At 37.3% G+C, this 17,033-nt stretch overlaps 1 protein-coding gene across 5 annotated transcripts in view; it reads right to left on the reverse strand.

Annotated features, from left to right (window-relative positions):
• FRY (FRY microtubule binding protein) overlaps window positions 1-17,033 on the reverse strand; it is a 619,856-nt gene that overhangs the window by 225,756 nt on the left and 377,067 nt on the right. For all 5 annotated transcript variants that reach the window (XM_090273729.1, XM_090273727.1, XM_090273726.1 and 2 more), the window contains 3 exons: window positions 15,905-15,991; window positions 4,019-4,190; window positions 566-698 (listed from right to left, as the gene is read on the reverse strand). In XM_090273729.1, coding sequence (XP_090129855.1) covers window positions 566-698; window positions 4,019-4,190; window positions 15,905-15,991 — 392 coding nt within the window. The remainder of the gene's footprint in view (window positions 1-565; window positions 699-4,018; window positions 4,191-15,904; window positions 15,992-17,033) is intronic.

Below are 17,033 nucleotides of genomic sequence, written 5' to 3' on the forward strand. Positions count from 1 at the left end.
CTTTCTTTGCCTGGCTTATTTCACTAAGCATAATTCTCTCTAGTTCCATCCATGTCAGGTTTGGTCTTATTGATAGAGTTAGTCGAATGTTATCAAAACATGTTTTTACCATTTTAATATTTCTGGGACATCTGATTCTAAGTAGATGGGAACAAAATACAGTTGGTCCTGAACAACATGGATTTTTAACTGCATGGGTTCACTTACACACAAATTTTTTCAATAAATATGTACAGTGCTATAAATGTATTTTCTCTCCCTTAATAACATTTTCTTTTCCCTAGCTCACTTTATTGTAAAAATGGTGTATAATAAGTATAGCAAAGAAAATATGAGTTAATTGCTAGTTCATGTTATGGATAAGATATCTGTCCAAAAGTAGGCTATTAATACCTAAGTTTTGGGGAGACAAAAGTTATACATAGATTTTTGACTGTGCATGGGTTGGTCCCCCTAAACCCTGTGTTTTTCAATTGTCAGCTACACAGAATAAATGAAGAGATTCTCTTTCAGTGTCTTTTGAGTAATCAACATTTCATTGAGACGTAGTCCTCAGTGTACTCACGTGATCATGTCCTCAGGTTCCTTGTTTAACATCTGGACATTGGTTAGCATCATACACCTTCCTACTTCTTTATCAAGGTGCCTTAAAATGTTGTCCACAGCTTTTCGTACTTGAGAGTAATACAATGACATGCCTGAAAAACATGCATTATAGTTACATCTTTGACTAAATCTATCAAAGAATGAAATCTTAAGTCTATTCATCCCCTAAGACATGTTTTTACTGAAGACTTTCTATGGGTCAATGGCTTCTTTGAGCAAAGTTTAATTCAATCTCTTGCATACAAAACCATTAGCCCAGTGCCCTGCACTTAGTGGGTGTTCACCAAGTAACCATTTAAATTCAATAAATAGGTATTCTAACATTTCAAAGGGAAATATTTTCCAGAAGAATTGAAATAAATAAGAAAATCAAAGTTTTACTTTAGAATTTTTATGTTTCTGGTTAAGAAACATAAGAAAATTCACCACCATTGGTGGTTATGTGAATGAAGGATAACACAGGGGAACAATTTTTAACATAATTCCTATTGAGTTTGATTTTTCAGCTCTTTTATACTAAAATAGGCATGCTGATTTCAAAACTGCAGTTAGTTTTCTGCTATCACATGAAGTTTTTTCTCTACACTTATCTTAATGCAACCACTCTAGGCTGGATTGAGCCTGGATGGAGGGAAGCACTAGTGCTCTCCTATTGGCTGAGAGCAAACCTCCCTTGAGTGGGGAAGGGTGGGGGACAACCTTGGAGACCAGAGAAAGGTTCATACTTGTCTAGGCTATTCAGTTACACACGAGACAGTGTGATGAGAGGTTGTGTGCTGCTCTTTATAATGAATTGAATTCCAAAGTGCAGTCAGAGTTCTTGTCTGTATACAAGGAGTTAGCACAATTTATTTATTTTCATATGTATTTATTTCCTTTCCTTCAGATCATGTCTGCCTCTGCTATTTCTCATCATAAGTGCCTAAACAACCCTGATTCATTTTGTTATATCTGTGGCAGTTTCACCATTCCCAGTCAAATGACAAACATCAGCGCATTTGTCAGGCAAACCTATTTTGCATATTTTAAAGTAAAACTTGGTGATCAAGGTAAGTCTTGGGCCCCTCACGAGGTGTGCAAGCAGTGTGTTGAGAGTTTACCGATGTGGACAAAGGAAACATGTGATAAATTGCCATTTGGTATACTTATGGTTTGGCAAGAGCCCAGAGATCATTCAAGTGACTGTTACTTTTGTAGAGTGAAAACGTCAGGATATAACAAGAAAAATAAATGTAAAATAGAGCATCCTAGTCTACCGTCAGCTATATGCCCAGTGCCTCATTCAGCTGAAACCCCAGTGCCAGTTTTCATTTAACTACCTACCCTCTTTCGAAAAACAGGAGTATGGGGAAGAACTAAGTGACAACAACAATAAAAATTTTGAAATTGAAGATGACTCAGTTCGTAAGGGATTTGGGAAGCATGAGTTGAATGATTTGGCACAAGATTTGGGACTATCCAAAAAGGTTTCAGAACTCTTAGCATCAAGACTGCATGAGAAAAACTTGCTTGAAAAAGGAGCGAAGGCATCCTACTTTTGATCCATAGAAAGTGCATTTCTGCAGTACTTTCGAAATGACGGTGGCTTTGTGTATTGCCATAACACACATGGTTTAATGGAGGAATTGGGAATTCCAATCTAGAACGCAAGTGAATGGCGACTGTTCATCAATAACTCAAAGCGGAGCTTGAAGTGTGTCCTCCTCCACAATGACAATTTATTTGGTGCAGTCCCAATTGGCCATTCAGTTTGTTTTCATGAAGAATATGAAGACATAAAGAGAGTCATTGATATGTTGCAATATCACAAACACAATTGGATCATCTGTGTTGACCTTAAAATGGTCTGCTTCCTTCTTGGTCAGCAATGCAGATACACCAGGTACTCTTGTTTTCTGTGTATGTGGGACAGCAGAGCTCGTGAGAAGCATTGGGTGGAGTCGAATTGGCCTCCATGATCTGACCTCAAACCTAGTGATCCAAACATTCTACATGAGCCACTTGTTGACAGAAAGAACATTATATTCCCACCTCTGCACATAAAACTGGGTCTCATGAAGCAATTTGTTAAAGCTCTGCCAACAGAAGGAGACTGTTTCAAGTATCTCATTTTGGCATTTCCTAGCCTGTCGTTTGAAAAGATAAAATACCTTAATATGTATGTTTGGTAGAAGAACTTTACTACTGTACACAATTTGACTTACAGTAACAATATATAGCCTTTATATGAATAAAATAACTATAAATAAACTATATTCCAGAAATTTTTTCTTTATTTTCCTTGGTATGTACATTTTGTATGATTTTTGGGACAAAGGGAGGGTATCCTGTACCTTAAAAAGTTGACTTGATAGAGAAAAACTGGAATCATTTTTGTATTCAGATGCCAAAAGTTAGTCTAAAACAAGTGTCAGATCTAACTCAAAGGAAATTGTGTTTCCCAGTGTAATTCTCATTTGGGGTTAGGATTTCTCATAACTTCATATTATTTTCTGAGATATGTGTGAATTTTTTAAAAGTAAAATAAACAAAATGACTTCATGTCAAAAGTTTTAAAATGAAGGAGAATGTACTTATCTACATTATTTTTATTGCTCTCATTAAATACAGTGTCAATGTCCTACAAGGGAAGATAAATATGTATAGCATATGTATTTAAAATATGCATTTTATATATTTAAGAATATAATACAAATGAAAAGGAAATTCCTTTGCATTTACAATGTATACTTTAATTAAATAATTTTTAATGGTCATTCCTCATGCATTAAATCTTTTTGACCTAATTTAAACACTGCAGAATGAAAGATAAATATTTAAAACAAAAGATGTCCTCTTGTATTTCCTTCAGATCTTTGAATTCCAGGAGCTATCTTAACAAAGTTTGTAGTAGGTTTATAAATTCAGGTATTCAGGAAGAAAGAGACAATTGCAGAAAAGTTACCTCTTGGGATTAAGACTGTTAAATTAAAAAGAAAATCTCTTGTAGGATAAAGCCATAATACAACCTGCATATGTGGTATTTGGGATGTTTAAAACACAGATTTAACTAATTTTACTGAAAAGAAGGTGGAAAGGAACTATAAAAACGAGTGAATAAATATATGAATAAATAAGTGTATATGTGGTTGCTTTATAAATAGGATATTCTACCAAAGGACACAGATGTCTTAAAATTTACTATAAATTGTAGATACTCAACATTAGAACTTTGAAAAGACCATAGGTAAGAGTCTTAGATTTAAATGGCAAAATGTTTACCAAAAAGTTCCAAAAAGTTTAAAGGGCAGTAAAACAAAGCACAGCTACTTTTTATAAAGATCTTTTTAAAAGTGTATTCGCTAATGGTAAATATTTTGGATAATTGTAAAGGCTTAATAAATCCCATATCTAACACATCCTGGAAACCCACCTATCATTTTGGCCTCCTCTTCAGTGAGTGTTTTACTCAAATACGTTTTCTTCACTCTCAATGTGTTTCCTGATGGGAGTACAGCACCTGTCACGGGCATGGGCGGTTCACCGTCCTTCTGCTGCAAGCTGTCAGCTATGACCAAGAATGCCCGCAGACCGATGTTCATTCTCTGTAAGAAACAGTGTTTTCTTGACACACAGACAGACCCAGTTATTGTGGTGCAATTAAACCATAAGTCTTATAGAGCAGTTAAGTGTGGCCATCTAGATTATCACGGGAAAGTAATTTAAAAGGCATGGGAATTTAGGCCAAACCTCTGAAAATAAAACACAGTTTCTGCCACTATTTGTTACAACATGAAAACAAAACAACCAGGAAAAATTTCAGCAGCCTTGGAGGATATGTTTGTGATGGTCATAGCCATTCTGCTTGGAGGACCCTGGGTGAGCCTCACAGAGGTAAGCAGTCATCTGCCAAAGCAGCAGCAGCTGAAGTGAACTAAGGCAAACTAAAGGAGTCCCACATGGGAGTCACAAAATAAAAATGGTCTGCTTGGAATTGCAGGTGCTTGACTTTTGATTCACAAGGCTTGCAAGTTGGAAAATAAAATTGAAAAATTTGTTGCCACAGAACTTGTTTCTGATAAAAGCATGAGCTTATAAGAAGCAATGCCATGTTGGGTCAGATTGTTATCTTCCTGCATGGGGTGGGGCTCAGGTAAGGCATAATAATGGCTATGGAAGATGACTCAGTAAAATATTCCCTACTCAGTAAGATAATCTTAAAAGGGCAGAAGGTATTAGAACATCTGTATTTCCTTAAACAACCATGTATAAAACATTTACACTCATATTTGTAAACCACATAAACTATTAAGTTCTCAAAGTTGACTACTACTTATAGCCAAAAAATTACTATTACCAACAATGATAATCTATATAAAGTTTATCGAGTCCCTAAAATATATACAGAACTCTCATTAACTCTCATCTTTTAAACAGTCATTCATGGAAGGTATGACTATTCCCACTTTTCCAGGTTAGGAAACTGATTCTACATATAGGTGGGAAGCTATACATCCAAGTCAGGTTTGCCCGAATCACCTATTCTGTGGTACAGGATTACATTTAATAACATAAAGTAATACTGACTCCTTTTCATTTTAAACTATTTATCCAAGCTTCAAGGTGTAATGATATGCCACCCAGGATTTGGTGAACATTTCTCTGGCTCATTTATACCCAATCCAATGTGTACTTTGTGATTTTATGGCCTTCAATAATATTTTCTATTTATATTCTATGAAGAGTATTAACTTAAAAAAATTTAACTGTATATTAAAAGTCTATTAGTTCTCTCATATATTTTAGTAGTTGTTTCATGAAATGTTTTCTAGGCTTGTGTACTGAGTTTTGAGAAACATTTAGAGTAGGTAACTGCCATCACAGCCAAAATATAAAATTTTTCCATCCTCTTCCAAAGACCCCTTGTGCCTCTCTAGTCAGCTGTCTTCCTCAACCCTACCACCTACAACCATTGTCGAATTTCTACTTATAATTCTGCCTTTTCCAGAATGTGATATAAATGGGACCAAACTGTACACAGCCTTTTGTGTCTTGCTTCTTTCACTTTCCATAATGTTTTTGAGATATTGTGCAATATCAATAATTTGTATCTTTTTATTGGAGTATCATGTTGTATCAACCATCTGTTTGGTCATTCACCAGTGGTTGAACATGAGCCGCTTTCCTATTTTCAGTGATTATGAATACAGTTGGTATAAATATTCATACACGCCTTTGGGATTTAATTTCTCTTGAATATATGCCCCGAGATGGAAATGCTGGGTCATATGGTAGGTTTATGTTTAACCTAATGAGAAATTGCCAAGCTGTTTTCTAAAGTGGCTGTACCCTTTTGCATTGTCATGAAAATAGTATGAAGTTGCAGTTGCTCTGTATTCTTCTCAGCACCTTTCATTGTGGCATAATTTTCCTTTCTCTAATGACTAATGATGCTGAACATCTTTTCATGGCTTTATGTGTCATTTCTATTTCTTCGTTGCCCATTTAAACATACTGGGTTATTTTCTTATTGTTCAGTTGTGTGAGTTCTTTATAAATTTTGGATTTAAGTGCTTTATCAGCTATGTTTTACAAACATTTTCTCCCAGTCTGTGACTTTACATTTTATTAACAATATCTTTTAAAGTTCAGATGTTTAAAAAAGTTTTTGGTGATTTTCAATTTATCAACATTTACTTTTGCAAAATAATTTATGTTTTTTGTGACCTGGGAAATTTTTGCCCACCTCAAGTTCACAAAGATTTTATCTTATGTTTTTTTTTTTTCTTTTCTAAGGCATTTTATTATTTTTATTTTTAATTTAAATTTTTTTTATTTATTCATTGTTTTTCTATAACAGTTGTCCCACTTTTTACCCCATTGCTCCCTCCCACTCAACCCAACCCTTCTCCCACAGTCAATCCCTACCTCATTGTACTTGTCCATGGGTTATTTATACTAGTTCCTTTACTAAACCCTACCTTAGTTACCCCCCTTGCTCCCTACCCCCCATCCCACCTGGTAACTGTTAGTCTGCTCCTTGTTTACATGCTTATGGTTCAATTTTGCTCATTTGTTTGTGTTGTTCATTAGTTTCCTGTATAAGGTGATATCATATGGTATTTTTCTTTTGTTGCCTGGCTTATTTCACTAAGCATAATTCTTTCTCGTTCCACCCATGTTATTGCAAATAACAGGAGTTCCTTTTTTCTTTCTGCTGCATAGTATTCCATTGTGTAAATGTACCAGTTTTTTAATCCACTCATCCATAGATGGGCACTTAGGCTGTTTCCAGCACTTGGCTATTGTACATAGCGCTGCTATAAACATAGGGGTGCATAGGTTTTTTGAATTGGGGTTCCAGGATTCTTCAGGTATAGTCCCAGCAATGGAATCACTTGTTCAAAAGGAAGTTCCATTTTTATTTTTTTGAGGAAATTCCACACTGTTTTCCACAGTGGCTGCACCAGTCTGCATCCTACCAATAGGGCACTAGGATTCCCTTTTCTTCACATCCTCACCAGCACTTGTTTGTTGATTTATTGATGATGGCCATTCTGACTGGTGTGAGGTGGTATCTCATTGTGGTTTTTATTTGCATCTCTCTGATGGCTAGTAATGTTGAGGTATCATTGATAAATATGTTTTCCCATATGGTTGATTCCCTTTTCCTCTTGCTGATGTTTTCTTCTGCTGAGCAGAAACTCTTTAGTTTGATGTAGTCCCATTTGTTTATTCTTGCCTTTATTTCCCTTGCCTTAGGAGATGTATTGGTGAAAATGCTGCTGCGTGGGATATCTGAAATTTTCCTGCCTATGTTTTCCTCTAGGACTTTTACGGTATCAGTTTACATTTAAGTCTTTGATCCATCTTGAGTTTATTCTCATGTGTGGTGTAAGTTAGTGGGCTAGTTTCATTTTTTTGCACATCTCTGTCCAGTTCATCCAGAACCATTTGTTGAAGAGGCTCTTATCACTCCATTTTATGTTCCTACCCACTTTGTTGAATATTAGTTGACCATATAGACCTGGGTTTATATCTGGGCTCTCTATTCTGCTCCATTATCTATATGTCTGTTCTTATGTCAGTACCAGACTGTTTTGTTTACAGTGGCTTTGTAGTATAGTTTGATATCAAGTATTGTGATTTCTCCTACTGTGTTCTTCTGTCTCAAGATTGCTGTGGCTATTTGAGGTCTTTTTGGTTCCATATAAATTTTTGAAGTATTTGTTCTAGGTCTGTGAAATATGTCACTGGTATTTTAATAGGGATTGCGTTGAATCTATAAATTGCTTTGGGTAGTATGGACATTTTAATGATGTTGATTCTTCCCATTCATGAATATGGTATATGCTTCCATTTATTTCTATCTTCCTTAATTTCTTTCTTCAGTGTTGTGTAGTTTTCTGAGTACAGGTCTTTTACCTCCTTGGTTAAGTTTATTCCTAGGTACTTTACTTTTCTTGTTGCTATAGTAAATGGGATTTTTTTTCTAGTTTCTATCTCTGATATTTTATTGTTGGTGTACAGGAATGCCTTTCATTTTTAAATATTGACTTTGTACCCTGCTATTTTGCCAAATTCACTTATTAGGTTGAGTAGATTTTTAGCTGCCTATAGGGTTTTCCATGTACATTATCATGTCATCTGCAAACAATAAAAGTTTTACTTCCTCTTTTCCATTTGGATGCTTTTTACTCCTTTTTTAAACTATATCTTATTGACTATGTTGTTACAGTAGTCCTGCCCCCAGGACTCTGTCTGTATCTTTCACCTTTGGCATCTCAGTCATGATGTGTCCTGGTGTGGTCCCCTCTGGGTTCAGCTGGCCAGGGACCCTCCGTGCTTCCTGAACCTGTATGTCCATCTCCTTTGCAAAATTTGGGAAGTTTTCCTCATTTTTTCAATTCTTGCTTCCTTATTCTGCACTGGCTGACTTTTTTTATTTCCTTATGTTCCAAATCATTGATTTAACCCCAGTTTCCTTCCTTTCACCATCGGTTTTGTGTGGATTTTCCTTCATTTCACTTAGCATAGCCTTCACTTCTTCTATTATCTGTTTGCCATACTCAAGCATATCTGTCAAGCCTGTGAGCATCTTTATCAACAGTGTTTTAAATTCTGCATATGTTAGGTTGTCTATCTCCTCATCTGTTAGGTTGGCTATCTCCTTGTCTCTTAGTTCTCCCACTGGAACCTTGATCTGTTCCCCCATTTGGGCCATACTTTTCTGTCTCCTCATTCTGACATGCCGCTGTGTTTGTTCATCTCCACATCCCAGGTAGAGCTGTCACTCCTGTTATGTTGAAAGGGGCAGAGACTTAGGGATTGGTCTGTACTGGGCAACCTGTTTAACCATGTTGTGGTGCTATATGTGGGGGAGAGGTTCGAAAGGGACCAATGCTACCTGCCCAGCACTCACCCCTTTTCCAGGTACCTCTCCCACTTCTGCACTGGACTGGTGCCCCTCTAGCCGCTGCCCTGGTCCTCATTCCCAGAGTGGGTGTGTCTGCGGATGTTCTAGAACTGTTCAGACCCTTTAAACAAGCAGACTCTGCTGAGACCAGCAGTTTCTGCCTCCACCACAACCCCTGCTTGTCTGCACAGTCAGAAGCAATGAGGCTTGATTATCCCCGGTGCTGGGATTGTGAGCTGTGAGGTCCGGTGAAGTGCTGGGAACGTGCCCCAGGTGTCCCTCCTGACTTTTTAAAACGTGTGATTGCGCTTTCTGATGGTCTGCTGCTGCCACCACCACACCGTGTTCTCTCCACCTGGCTCAGCCTCTCCTATCTGTCTGGATGAGTGTTTCCTATTTATACCTTTGTTTGTTGGACTTCCATGCAGTTTGATTTTCTGGAACTTCTGGTCGTTTCTAGTTTTGAGGTAGTTGTATTCTTTCTTAGTTGTGAAGGGAGATGCAGCATGTCTGTCTATGCCTCCATCTTGGCTGGAAGTCCCTTTTATTTATTTTTCTTGTTTGATTGCGGTGGCTAGAACTTCCAACACTATGTTGATTAGGAGTGGAGAGAGTGGACATCCTTGTGTTGTTTCTGATCTCAGTGATAATGCCTTTAGATTTTGTCCACTGAGTATGATGTTGGCTTCACCTTTTTCGTATATGGCCTTTATTATGTTGAGGTATGCTACCTCTATTCCCAGTGTGCTAATTGTTTTTACCATAAATGGGTGCTGTACTTTATCAAATGCTTTTTCAGCATCTATTGATACGATCATGTGGTTTTTGTCTTTCAGTTTGTTTATGTGGTGTATTACATTTATTCATTTGTGAATATTAAACCATCCTTGCATCTCCGGGATGAATCCCATATGATTGTGGTGTTTGATCTTTTAAATGTGTTGCTGAATCTGGTTTGCCAATATTTTGTTGAGGATTTTAGCATCTATAGTCATCAGCGATATTGGCCTGTAGTTTTCTTTCTTTGTTGTGTCTTGACCTGATTTTGGAATTAGAGTGATACTTGCTTCATAGAAGGAGTTTGGGACTCTTCCCTCTTCTTGGATTTTTTGAAATAGTTTGAGAAGGGTAGGCGTTAGTTCTTCACTAAGTGTTTTTTAAAATTATCCTTTGAAGCCATCTGGTCCATGGCTTTTGTGTGCCAAAAGTTTTTTGATTACTGCTTCAATTTCACTCTTTGTTATCGGTCTGCTCAGGCTTTCTGCTTCTTCTTCATTCAGTTTTGTAAGATTATATATTTTTAGAAATTTTTCCATTTCACCTAGGTTGTCAAGTTTTTTTGCTGTACTGTTGTTTGTAGTAATTTCTTACAATCATTTGTATTTTTGTGATATCAGTTGTGACTTCTCCTCTTTTGTTTCTAATTTTGTTTATTTGGGTCCTATCTCTTTTTTTTCTTGATGAGCCTGGCTATAGGCTTGTCAATTTTGTTTATTCTTTCAAGGAATCAGCTCCTAGTTTTGCTGAACTTTTGAATTCTTTGTTTAGTCTGTCACTTAATTCTGCTCTGATCTTGATGATTTTCTTCCTTCTACTCACTCTAGGATTTTTTTGTTGTTCTTCTAGTTCTTGTAGCTTTAGGGTTAGATTTTTTATTTGCGATTCTTCTATCCCTTTTAGGTAGGCCTATATTGCTATGAACTTTTCTCTGAGGACTGCTTTCACTGTGTCCCATAGGTCTTGGGCTGTTCTGTGTTCATTATCACTTGTTTCTAGAAACTTCTTGATTTCTACCATGATGTCATTATTAATGCAGTCATTATTTAATAGCATGTTATTCATTCTCCATGCATTTGAATGTCTTTTGGTTTTTTCCTTGAGGTTGATTTCCAGTTTCAAGACATGGTGATCTGAGAAGATGCTTGACATAATTTCAATTTTCTTGAATTTGTTGAAGCTTGTTTTATGTCCCACCATGTGGTCTATCTCTGAAAAGAATGTATATTTTGCTTCTTTGGGGTGAAAAGTTCTATTTAAATCAACTAAGTCCATTTGATCTAGAGTGTTGTTTAATGCCCCAATATCCTTGATGTTTCTTGTTTAGAAGATCTGTCTGTTGCTGACAGTGGGGTGTCCAAGGCCCCTACCATGATCATGTTGCTGTTGATATCCTTCTTATAGTCTTCCAAGATTTTCCTTACATATTTGGGTGCTCCTAAGTTGGGTGCATATATGTTTACCAGGGTTATATCTTCTTGATGGACTGTTCCCTTAAGTATTATGAAATGTCCTTCTTTGTCTCTTTTTATGGTGTTTATTGTAAAATCTGTTTTGTTGATATAAGTATTGCTACCCCAAGTTTTTTTTCATGTCCATTTACTTGAAATACTTTTTTCCATCCCTTCACTTTCAGTCTATGTAGATCTTTTGTTTTGAGGTGGATCTGTTGTAGACAGCATAGATGTGGGTCATATTTTTGTATCCGTTCTACTACCCTATGTCTTGACTGGAGCATTTAACCCATTACATTTAAGGTTATTATTGACAGGTGTTTATACATTTCCCTTTGTACCTGTGTTCCTCTCCCTCTCTCTTTTTCTTCCTTTTCTTAAAGCATTCACTTTAGCATGTCTTCCAATGCTGGTTTGGTGGAGATGTATTCTTTTAGTCTTCCTTTGTCTGTGAAACTCCTTATTTCACCTTCCATTTTGAAAGAGAGCCTTGCTGGGTAAAGTATTCTTGGTTGTAGGCCTTTGTTTTTCATTGCTCGAAATATTTTTTGCCATTCCCTTCTGGCTTGTAGTGTTTCTGTTGAGAAATCAGTTGATAGCCTTATCAGAGCTCCCTCGTATGTTATTTGCTGTTTTTCTCTGGCTGCCTTGAGGATTCTCTTTGTCTTTGAATGTTGCCATTTTAATTGATATGCCTGGAGTATGCCTTTTTGGGTTCATCTTCATTGGGACCCTCTGTGCTACCTGGACTTGTGAGGCCTTTTCTCTCCTTATATTCGGGAAGTTTTCTGTCATTACTTTTCAATCAGTTTTTCTATCCCTTGCTCCTCTTCTTCTCCTTCTGGTATCCTCCCTCTGATATGGATATTATTGCATTTTATGTTGTCATGCAGTTCTCTTAAACCGTCTTCATTCTTTTTCAGATCTCTTTCATTTTGTTGCATTGTCTAACTCAGTAACCCAATCATCTGCTTCATTTAGCCTGCTTTTAATCGATTCTACTGTGTTCTTCAGTTCAGAAATTGTATTCTTCATTTCTTTCTAATTTTTAATTGATAGTTTCTATTTCATTTTTCATGCTGGTGTAGATCTAAGTAAGTTTCTTGTAGCTTTCCTGGAATTCTTTGTAGTTTCCCCTGAGTTCTTTGTAGTTCCCTTGGCGTTCGTTGTATGATATTTTTCTTTTAGTTTGTTGAGTTCCTTGAGCTTCCTCATTACCACTGTTTTGAATTCCATGTCTGATAGTTTGCTTGCCTCTATTTCATGTATCCCTCCTTCTGTGGATTCCTCCTTTCTTTTGGTGGGGTGTTGTTTCTTTGCCTTCCTATTATAGGTGTCTGTTCTTGTTTGCTGCTGTTTCTTTGAATAATTTGGTTTTGTTTTCTGCCTTTGTGGTGTGACCTTTTGTGGTAGGACTCTTATGTGATTCAGTGGTGCAGATTCCTTCATCTCCTTAGCTTGATGCTCTTGGGATGTTCTTTAAGCCTTTTATTTGGACTCTAGTGTTATTTTGGTTTTGGTTGTTGTGTTGTTCTTTAGTGGGTCCTTCCCTTAAATTAGATGACTGAAAGTCACTCTGCCCACTTCTGACAGTTATTGAGCTTTCTCTGACTGATGCCTCTTGGAGAGGAGTGGTCAGCTTATGGGAGTTCTTCTGTAGTACTAGGGTTCAGTCTGCCCTGGGATCTGGTCTGCTGCTCCCAGAACCAGCGCCCAAAGTTTTCCAAAGCTCCTCTAGTTCACTTCACCCTCTTTTGGCTGCAGCCCAGGTTGAGCGTGGGAAGTGCACCTTTTGGACACCAGCCAGTAGAGGGTCTGGCTGCAGGAGGGCATTCCCCCACACTGGCTGGCATGCACACTGGCTGGTAGTGTTCCCCTGTTCTGGCGGGTTGGCAAGCCTTGGGTGTTCCCCGTGCCAGCAAGTGGGCTGCGCTGACCAGGCATTCCCCTGCACTGCTGCTGAGCACTTCTGCTGGGGCTGTGGATGGGGGGGGCGGTACTCCTGCCAGTGGGCTCCTGCACGTGTGCTCCTCAAGGATCTCGACCTGCACATAGCATTTCCTTTCCAACCCTCAAAACACAATCAATAAATTTAAAAACAAACAAACAAACAGAAACAAAACAACCACAAAAAGGAATGCTGTTCCCAGCTTCCCAGAGCCATATGCTACCTGGCCAACTCTTTGCTCTGCCAACTGGCACAGCCTGGATCTCCCAGCTCTAATTGCTCTCAGGGGAGATCCTGGGGTATTGAAAAAACTTTGTGCTTTACTAGCTGCTGCCCAGGGAACTAAGCCAACCAGAACTCGCGTCTCTCCTGTGTCTCCTCTGCAAACCTCACCAGACAGGTCATTCAGAGGTGGCCTCCTCTGCCAGCAGCATCAAGGTTCAATTACCATCAGTATCCAGATGTTAAATGAGATGCTCTGTCCACATTTAGCTGAAACTATAGACCAGTCTTGGGAGCAAGCAAGGGCAGCCTCTCCTCACTCATCCGCCATCTTCTCTCTTATTAGCCATTTTAGATGGGCTGATCATAATAGTTGAGTGCATAATTAGGCTGGAGTTTTCTTTATAACAGCAGTCAGAGATCAGTATACTAATCATAACCCCTGCAGGAATCTGAAAAAGCTGAAGATAAAACTCCCACATAAATTTAAGGACCCCTAGAAGGATCCCATTGGCTTAAAGTGTGGTGCAGGCATCAGAGTTTTTAAAGTCTCCTCCAGGTGATTCTGACATACAGCTAAGGCAGAGACCTACATATTAAATAAAGCTTATCTTACATTTTCTTCTGGAAGTTTTATAATGTTGGATTTTATATTTAGGTTTATAATTCATTTTGTTAAATTCTGCTTACAGTAAAAATTATGGGTCATAGTTCATTATTTTCAAGTGGATGTCCAATTGTTCAGCACCATTTATTGGAGAGACTATCATTTACCTATTGAAATAAGTTGGAATCCTTGTTGAAAATCAACGGACCATATACGTGTAGGTCTATTTATGGATTCTTTATTCTGTTTCATTGGTCTTTATATTTATACTTCTTCCAATACTACTACTGTAGCTTTATAGTACATTTTGAAATTAGGACATGCTAGTTCTCCAATTTTATTGTTTTTCAAAATTATGTTGGTTATTCTAGTTCCTTATACTTTCCATGTAAACTGTAGAATCAGCTTATTAATTTTTATAGAGAAAACTATAGGGATTTAATTGGGATTATTTTTGGAATTATAGTTTAACCTGTTTGGATTAATTTGTGAACAATTGACCTTGTATAATCTTATATCTCTAAATTCACAAACAGTATTTCTTTTCCTTTACTTGGGTTTTCTTTGATTTCTCTCAATGTTTTTTAGTTTTTGATATACAAATCTTACACACATTTGTTGCATGTGCTGCTGAGTGGGATCACAGATATGCCTTCAAGATTCTAATTACAACCACTGATTACTAAATTCTTCCGTAACACCATAAGATCAAGACAAAAGGAGATATTCAAATATTTCCTATTTTTGGTAGTTTTTAAAAAACTGTAATTCCAACTGTTCTGTACAGGAACATTAACTAGTTAATCATTGATTAAATGAGGAGTTTGAGGGAAGAACCAAGAGTAAATTTTATAGATGATGATAATGATGGAAGCTTTCAACATATTCCTTTTAGACAAATAACCTGGTATTTCTGAGAATTAATTGTTAAAGATGGTATAGTCATGGCTCCTGAGAAGTGAAAAATATTTTGAGAACCTTCCCAGCAATTTACTAGTTGGATTTGCACTGGTTTTGTCCCCCTCCCACTGGCCCATGAATCCTGCCTGTAGCCACTACTGAAGCCTGTCGCATCATTAGATAGCAGACAAAAACATATTTGGAGGATTCTACAGCTGTCCCCATATGTGTATGTGGCAACCTTATCACCAAGACTCTTCTTATTCTGCGAGGTGACCTAGAAAAGTATTTTGTCCATGGTACTTAGGAACGAGCTGAAGTTCAGAGAGGTAGATGTCATGTAGCTGGTAAAAGTGGTAGCACCTGTGGCAGGTGGCAAATCCAGCTCTGCTAACTTCCAGTTCAGTGTTCTTTCTTATAGGAAAAGGGCTGCACAGAGACAGCTTGTTAGGTATATTTCCATTGGCCAATGTGTTCTTAACTTTCCAACTGAATGTAATACTTTTCATTTGCATAGGTCCACTCTATCCTCATTTCCATGACTGCCTAGCCCTGAGCCAGAAACCTATGTTTACACATCATTTATTTAATCTCACTAGATTTTAGTATTTTATTACATGTATTTATTCTTTTCTGTTTTATCACTTGCCAATACTCAACTTGCTAACCTGTATCAAAATAGTTATAAGTAAAAGCACCGACTTTTCTAAAGTAAAACAACCTGCCTTGTAGTGCAAGATTATTTTGGGGGGACAAGGTTTACAATCTTGTACATGATCAGAATCTGGTGGCACACCAACCTTTTATCATGCTAAGTGTATTCACCTAAAATATTACTTCTCAAATGCCATCATTTGTACTATTTAGTCAAATACAAGTACAGAAACAAATAGAAGACTTTTAGAGAAGATGCCTTCACCCATTCCCCAAAGTCACAAGGGTGTGGCTCTGTCAATGGCCACATGGTTACAGGTACAGGAAAGGATCATTCATACCTCTGGGTTGAGACTGAAAGCTTTTGCTGGCTTTCCCACGCAAAGAAAATCAAAAATGATTTCTTTCATTGCAAAATCTAACCGTTCCTGTAGGGACAAAGAAAAAGCAAAGCAAAACAAAAAATATTAAGATAGAAATTTATCATGAAATATCCACTTTTATCATATGCACCAAACAGGGTGTTGCTAAGAGGAGAGCTTGCCCAGTGTGACTCCCTGGGAAGAGCTTGCCTACAAACCTTTGGGGGAGCTGCTTCAGTTTTCATGTGGAAAACAGAAATGCTCACATTATTTAATATATGCCATTAGCCCCGACAGCACGGAGTGACTAATGACCAAAAAACAAGAAATAAATGTCAAAACACTTGTAGTGTCTGGGCTTATATCCAGTCCCAGCTTTTTCTGCTGTACTGTAAATACTGATACCTTCTTGAAACTCAGTTTTAAATGCATTTTTTAAAAAGCCACTGAAAATTTACCATTTCTCCTGTTCTCTAACATTTCAAATCCTTGGCTCATATTACAAGTCAATTATACAAGTGAAATGAATAGTCAACAAATGAGACATGGCAAGGTTACTTAAATGAGAAGGTTAAAGCCAGGTTATAATAGTTTGAGATATTGGTAACGAAGATACGACAGGTTCATTTCATATAACCTACTCCAGGATAACTGAAGCACATGTTTAGCCACATGATACCTACATCTAGAAAGGTTACATTAATTCATTTGCTTGCCAAGCAAGTAACGTCCTCTCCCTAAGTATAAATATTACAGAGGCATTTCATTGTGCCAAGCATACAGAGAGATATGTTAAATTACTATTTAACATACAGCACCTGAACCTATGTCTTTATATCAATGTCAATTGTATTTCAACAGCATTTTCATACCTATTATTTCCTTTTATCTGCTCAACACTCTAGGTTTACGGGGCAGGCATTTTCACCCACATTTTACAGGGGGAAGAAGATGTTCTCTGACTTGTTTAAGAGTATAGAGCTGGCTCAAGGCACAGGTTGAGTTGGAATAATCATCTTTTTATGTTTCTTTGCAAGTTACAAAGTTGGGGTAAAACTATTTATTCACAAAGTGATTAAGGAGTAAAAATACTGGGTCTAAATAGTAA

This window comes from Furipterus horrens, unplaced genomic scaffold, assembly GCF_987537825.1.
Source record: "Furipterus horrens unplaced genomic scaffold, mFurHor1.1.pri manual_scaffold_4, whole genome shotgun sequence".
Lineage (NCBI taxonomy): Eukaryota > Metazoa > Chordata > Mammalia > Chiroptera > Furipteridae > Furipterus > Furipterus horrens.